The 7,624-nt window shown below is 34.7% G+C and overlaps 1 protein-coding gene across 1 annotated transcript; it reads right to left on the reverse strand.

Annotated features, from left to right (window-relative positions):
* Positions 1-2,754: 2,754 nt before the first annotated feature.
* On the reverse strand, positions 2,755-7,602 carry LOC110467502 (solute carrier family 52, riboflavin transporter, member 3-B-like). Its single transcript, XM_021524706.1, has 3 exons — positions 6,636-7,602; positions 4,637-5,770; positions 2,755-4,421 (listed from the first exon to the last, which is right to left on the reverse strand). Exons 2-3 carry the CDS (start codon positions 5,741-5,743, stop codon positions 4,227-4,229), a joined length of 1,302 nt encoding a protein of 433 aa, XP_021380381.1. The 5' UTR covers positions 5,744-5,770; positions 6,636-7,602; the 3' UTR covers positions 2,755-4,226.
* Between the last annotated feature and the right edge of the window lie 22 nt (positions 7,603-7,624).

The following is a 7,624-nucleotide window of genomic DNA, read 5'->3' on the forward strand; positions in this document are numbered from 1 at the left end:
TCTTTACTATAAAAGTTTTATGATTATACACAGTTTGGGTGACAGGATTCTTTAGATTTTTCAATTATGTGTACAACCCATTGTTTAAAACACGTATAATGTCAATCAAACGCACATTCAATCCAAGGGAGACAATCTAATTACATGTGGATTCTCAAATTCTATGACAAAGTCAATTCATAACGATTTTTCCTCAAATCAGTATTCTATCTAGTGATTCGTGATTCTTAAATCAATTAAATCGTATGTAGGTGCATCGGTAAGTTGTTTGATCGGCAAGTAGATTCTTAACTTGTAATTCAAAGAGGTTAAATGAAATAGCTATAGTTCATAATGTTATTTGAAGGTCATGACACAATGGGGTAAGTGGCACCTGTTTAAACAAACATGAAACGACCCGAAAAAGTAAAAAGACCTCATCTTAATAGAACATACAAAAATGAAAGAAAAATCAATTTGAAAATTCCACTAATTATATGGTTCAGGCGTTCTATCATAATGTAAATGGTTGTTGATCATCCAATATTCATACAGCTATAGCTGTTATTGATGACGTGTAACACGCTTGCCTGAATTATTGGTAATTTTAATTTGCATGACTGACACATCATTTAAATTGTAATTTGGTTTAAGTACATAAATGATATTGAAATGTGCAAAGCGTGCGCGATTGGTGTAATTAAACACGATTACGTCACATTTCCTTTGCGTTGGTGTGACGCTCAGACTATCCTGAAATTTCCACGGTGTTTTATTAATATCAAACACCTTCACTAAGATAAGGAAGGTGTTATGATGATGTTTTAAGGATATGATCATAAAGAAATTGATCAAAACAACAACACGTAGGACAGGATTAAAAAAAATCCAAGAAAACTAATCGAAATGTAGTGATTTATAAAAGTTAAGATGAGACACGTTTAGGATGAATTATGGACTTGGAACACATGCGGGGTCGTCACACTTTCATTATTGCTCTGTGCTCGTAAAATACGACGTCAAGTTTTAAAGATAACCTTGCCTAGTGAGGACCGGTTTTAGTTCGTCAGCATGTCTATGACACTCGTAATGTTCTATTGTCTCACGGTGACATCGTGAGTGGCTCTACGCTACACCTACACTGCCCTTTTTAATGACAGTCGTAACATACATTGTTTCATGATGTCTTCCTAAGGAGTTGTAGGCATGGCGACCAAAATTTGTTTTCGTGCTTTGTTTCAAACCATGAACACTATTGCTGTTACTTAATTACCACATTAATAATAAAGTACACCGGAGGTCAAAATAATTACAATACTTTATAAACTTATTTGATGGCGGGGGGGGGGGGGGGGGGGGTATTTCACAGAAGATTCGCTTTCCTGAACAGAAGAATAGTCATCAAAGTGATTATGATTTCAGTTGTTATAGAGTTTTTACATTAACTATATTTTCGTTTCCAATGGGCGGTTTTTTTCTATTAGATTAAAAACAAAAAGCATGTATTAATGACTACACCACTCTGTCCTAGATTATCGGCAGTTTCCTCCCAGTAAGTACCATACAACAACATGTTTCAATTGTATGAAATAAGGCATCTACTTAAAGCCGTTCTGATAATTTTGCAAGGACGCTTATACTAGGATTGAAATTCATTTCTGGCATATTATCTCTACCCACGTAATTTTACAGCTAATTGACTGTCATCGTGTGTATTACTGATAAAGGAAGATATCTTATAATATAGCTCTGGGTCAGACAATTACAATGGAAACGGCGGCTATAATCAAACTCTGAAACGTACATTGTGAAATACAGTCATCATGCTATGTTTGTAATTTATCACCGTAGACTGTTTTGATGGATGATGAATTTAAAATCAAGAATACAACTTAAGGATCCCCGTACAACTGCCAAAAACTGTGCTATGCACTGGAAACCGATTTTACCGGGACTGGTATGACAAATAAAAGATGAGATAAAAAAACAAGTCTCATCAACAAAAGTGTTCTGAGTGTAAAAACGTCAACAGGGACCGGGATTCGGACCAAAGATTTCAGATTGTTATACCAACGATCTAACCAACTGAGCTAACTGTCCTACGTCGCGTTCTGGTGCAACTTTTCAGCTTCCATATCCAAATCGAAATTATGGGGAGGTTACTGTAAATACGATAAATTAAAGTGCAGTGATCTTCAACACGATCACACATACATTATATATTAGGTTGTGCTACATATTAAGCTTTTGAAATTACATGAGCCTTTCAGCATGTGACAGCATAATACCTCAAACCTAGGCAAACAACATGATATTGATAAACATGTTTTATGGTAAGTGTAATCCGAGTTCGCCCTGGTGCATGTTATTTTTGTGTTTCACCTAAACAACAACGTTCGTTAGTTGCATAAGACGCGGCACGTATGCGTCCTATATACTCGCGATACCTGATAAAATGACAGGAGAGAGACTGACAAATAACGGCTAGTACAGAAGGGCAACGTCCACAGAAACTGTACTAACCCGACAGGTTCAGGTGAAGATTAGGCCTACCGTACTCAACCGCATGTTAGCGTCAGAGGTGATTATATGCGTCCCTTGAGATTTGCGGGGGGTGGGGGGCAGTGACGTCTGTGTAAGGGACACTTAACAAGCTAACATTGATATGATATCCCTATTCCAACACTAAGGATTGATATCTTCTCTTTATTCTCGCTTCCCACTTTCTTTTTCTATGTTGTGAGAAGAAGGAATAACATATCTACAGAATGTTTTAAGCCTTTCGACAAAAAGCCTGCCAAATTCTTTTATTATGATATTTAATCAACAAGAGTCAAATACAATGCAGCTCACTTATGATTAATATACAGAATACAATATTTGTAGACTTATGTCTTGAAATGATATCATTTCTAACGACAATAATTCAGTTGTATGATTATCGAAGGTAAAACTGAACCCCAGTATGAAGGTCATATACAATGTAGTAAGTCAATCGTGAGGAAGACAAACTGTCTATGGACTGTATAATCGGATATGCTAATTGAACGGCCAACACTTCCACACTGTTGTTAACTTGGTACGCTTTGTAGCTTGTATGCTACATACTCGTACAGCATACACAAAGCAGGGGTCTTACTCGGGCAAAGTGCCTTAAAATATGTCAGATGTCACTTCATGCATAAATCTGTTTAAATCAGTTAGGTTATCTGTTAGGATAAATGCTTGAGTATCGTATTAATGTGCATAGATAAAACAAGATATATAATGTGGTGGCTTGGAATGACTCCATACACAATGATGTAACACGTATTAAAGTAGCCCAGTAAACATGGGCGTGTCTTACTCGTTATAACAATTTTGTTTTGTTTTATACTGTAACTCATCTTATTTCGCGAGACATCATTTTTTGCATTATTTCACGCAAAGACTTGCTCACGAATTGAAATTTTCTATGACAAATTCTGTGAAAATTCAATGCCATTGATAATTACTATCATCTTTGATATATCGCCATCTTAATAGCAAATTGTACCATTCGCAGATAACGTCTACAGGAATGATTCGCGAAAAAGTACACACAACGAGTAATTTAAAGTTATAACGACTCTTAATTCAGACATAGATCTTATCCGCTAAAAATCGTTTATTTTGATATTACCACAGATGCATTTTCAATGAAGACTTCCATACCACATGTGTACATATCGTTCTCGCATATCTAACACTCAATGAGTTCACTATAAGGCTATTATTAGTCTGTCTCCATCATACACAACCACCAGCTATCACCTCTGATTTTACCCATTTTCCGAGTAAATGCAAGTGTCAAGCGTCTGCAGTTTGAAAAGCATACAATGGTTGCGAATTTAACATATTTTCTATAAAAGTAGAATTAAAACTTTTACATATGCAATATATTGTATTAGTCATTTTGTTTCTATAGGTATTAATTAATAACATCTTAAAGATGATCATATTCCTATTTTTATCGATTTCTTTTGGTACATTGTTCCTTTATTTGTACTCTGTACCTTTATTTTAAAAGACGACGAATAATATAACATAAAGCACGGCAGCATTAAATAAATCATTATTGGAGCTACGAAACAAAATTCACAATGAGACATGTACTTGCAGGTTGATATAAAATGTACTTGATATTCACAATCGAAAAACTATCTATAAAAATAAATATAGTAATAACACCTTAAAGAGTCAATATATACACATATATATATATATATTCAACAGACGGGTGCACTTTCAAATAAGGTCAAAACGTTCACTAATACATAGCTAAGAACAGCACCGATAAGCGAGCCTATCTGAGTTACTGCTCCACACCATATCAGGGCCCGCTTTCCTTCCTGTCTAAGGATTGAGGCGATGGACAACTTAGAAAACGTCATTAAGGATCCCATAATCACCCAGGCCGATATCTGATAAAAACAATAATTTCATAATTGTAATTTGACTGAAAGAAAAAGTCATATTTAGTTTCTGATGTTTTAATGAAAAAATATTTGTAAAAATGCTGAATCGTAATTCAAATATAATTACTACACGGTATACACTGAATGAATCAATGCTAATTGTTTCCTTTTTTGCGTAAGCATTTCCGATATTTATAGAAATATACGAGTAGAACACTTACCATTAGTGGTGGACCGGCCGCATCGTCGTACAACCAAGGAGTTGGACTTTGACTAGCCATCAATATGATGTAAGCCGATATCCCTGTTGCTATTGTAACATAGATTGTTATAACTATGGTTGATGCGACCGGAAGAAGAAAGGCCACAAAACACGTGACCGGATTAGCAATTTTGGAGAGCGTTACTGTCAGGTGGTAGGCGTCGTTTCCGTACGGTATACAAGAGTAAGACTGGACTCCTGCTAGGACACCGTTAGTTAAACTGTTTATCACTGTTATGAGAAACAGATAGAATGCAAAGTTTGCAGGGTTGATGCTTTTGGAAGCCTCCTTCACTGACGATTCATTTTGTTCACTGAGATCATACATTTCTTTAGCAGTTGTAAATTTGTGCGTGACGTGTTCCTTTTTACAATAAGGAAGATAGTTAAGTAAGGTAAATGCCACACCGCACACAAACATCATACCACACAGAAAGAAACAAAAGTACTCGAATGGAAATGAAGGCTCTTGGTAGACAGGTTTTATGTGAAAATAGGAAACGTTTGTTGTTTGGTTAACATCAGATATATTTTGACAAGTCATCTTGCCCACTCCTTGTCCAAGGGCTACTAAACTAGGCAAAAGTCCACTGAGTCCTTCCCCGATGTACAACGCTGTCATGTACTTAACATGAAATAATGCCATGAATGGCAGAAATAACACAGACGATGTACAGTCAACAAATGAAAGGAAAAAGTCAAGGACAAATAAAGCCACACTATGCTCCTCACCGAATAATGTTGATGTTTGATCCCAGAAAAAAGCCATCAGCACACATGCTACAGCTCCGATTATCAGAATGCCATAAACAATGACTTTCTCATTCAGTTTGTTCTTGCAACACAGATATGCCAACATAACAAGGAGTGGACCGATGTTCGCCAGTTGGATGATTACTGTCAGATACGATGGAAGTTTCCACCCTTCTGGTAAACTTGGGACCATGATGGGTAATTCTACCCAAACACCATTGACCGCTACCCATGACCCCACGCCGAATAAGATAACAACGAGATACACGAAGAAATTAACGTCGCCATTACGACATCCATTACAACTCTTCATCTTAGAAAGTCGTTTCGTTGGTTGTTTCTGTAAATACACAATGTGATGATACGTTACTGGATACATCATTTTTTAAAATCTATATGTATATTTTATAACGATAATATAGAACACTATATTTTTAAATGATAAAACCACACATTATGAGCTGTATCATACAGTGTAGCAATGTAACTTTTTCTACTTTTTTTGCTATGGATTTTATTTTATATTCAGCATTTAAATAGACATGATAAAAATGATGATCTGTCGATATTATTTCATAAAAAAGGAAGGGCTACACCCATCTTTGTGGATGGTCACTTTATAATACAACTTACAATATATTAAAATACAAACAAAAAACACAATGCTTTTATTTATTTCTCATAACACATTTTTGAATTTTGTTTAATTCAAACTAAATGAATATTTCTTAAAAGTGATAATAGCATCTGGTTTTAAACCAATATGTGTCTTGGTCACTGCTATGCTATCTTAAACATCACTTTGGGATATGTTCACCTCATAAAGAGAAACTCAAAGAGGTTCCTATTACTTTTGATAATTGTGAAGCGAGATTCCCCGAGGTTGATTAAACTGTGATGGAATGTGAACGAGAAAGCATTACAACTGCTTATATTCTTTGTACATATTTTTGGCAACAAAATATTGACCGAGACGAAGTGATATTGACCTTGACTTCGCCCGGTCTATATCACATTTTCAGATCCATATAACCACATTTTCACCTCAACTAAAGTTAATTATTGATAAATATAATGAATCAGATCTCGGAAGTTGTCATTGTGCCCATCCTTATATTACTTTCATTAGGTAATAGCAAACACAATACTGATACATATATAAGTGACACAATGATATCAACACAAAATTAAAACTATCAACTTACGCTTTTATCAAAATCCTGTGTCTGAGAAATAAGATCGTCCAATCCTCTTCATATTTTCTGTTTCCACATTCTCATTGTATAGAGTAGATCCGGCTATCGTCGTCTCTGGTTATCATCATTTCTATATGTGTATGGGAATGCCTAGTGTTGTAGTTATTTGTTTAGTATCGCTTATCTGTCGCTGTGTAAATAACGTCATGAAGATAACGTTATGTAAAACAACCGGAACAGGTAGTCGTTAAAGTGCATGTCTGCTGATAACACGGTATCTGCGTGAGTCGATTTCCAACTTATTCATCGCAATTGATATGTGATTTGTTTGGTAAAGTTTATGGGTTTCACATGTTGTTACCTAGTTGTGTAATCATGTTTATATAATGATGCATACTTGGTTTTCTGAAACTGAACTAGGTAATTCGAATATTTGTATTAATTACAATATCAGTGTTATTTCTTTAATAACAATAGGATTGTATACCACGAGCGATCTAAACTATTCTCACAAATGTTACAGGTACATCAAATATGATTTTGATATGTTAATATTATTACATTGTATCACTATCATTATTAGTGTTTTCTCTAAACTTTAATCTAACTAAGGAGTTTAAAAACTTATTCAGAAATAGAAAGGCATGCAGTCAAAACGAAGTTCTGGTTCAAATTCATCTATATACACTATGGGTATATATAATGCATCGCATGAACAATGACGTCATCATAACATATTTTATGAAGAAATCAACTAGTTTATATCACAGAATGTTGTTGCATTATAAATATTTAACCCTCTTACTGATTAAGTTGGTGACTATATTCACATATTGGTTATTTTTCTGTATGAGATACATAAGTTGATGAGTTATAACATTCAATCAGTTGATCAACTTGGTTTCAATGTTTCATAAATAATTTACCTGTAATCACATACAGGAGTTTATATAAAATACAAGGTGAAAAGTATATGTTTTCTTTCAACGTATAGATTG

The sequence above is a fragment of the Mizuhopecten yessoensis genome, unplaced genomic scaffold, assembly GCF_002113885.1.
Source record: "Mizuhopecten yessoensis strain PY_sf001 unplaced genomic scaffold, ASM211388v2 scaffold11175, whole genome shotgun sequence".
NCBI classification, from domain to species: domain Eukaryota; kingdom Metazoa; phylum Mollusca; class Bivalvia; order Pectinida; family Pectinidae; genus Mizuhopecten; species Mizuhopecten yessoensis.

Excerpts from the sequence above, each read along its gene's own strand:
- LOC110467502 (XM_021524706.1), bottom strand. The coding sequence starts at position 5,743 with ATGAAGAGTTGTAATGGATGTCGTAATGGCGACGTTAATTTCTTCGTG. Across the intron at positions 4,422-4,636 it reads CGGCCGGTCCACCACTAATG|ATATCGGCCTGGGTGATTAT; the intron begins GTAAGTGTTCTA and ends TGTTTTTATCAG.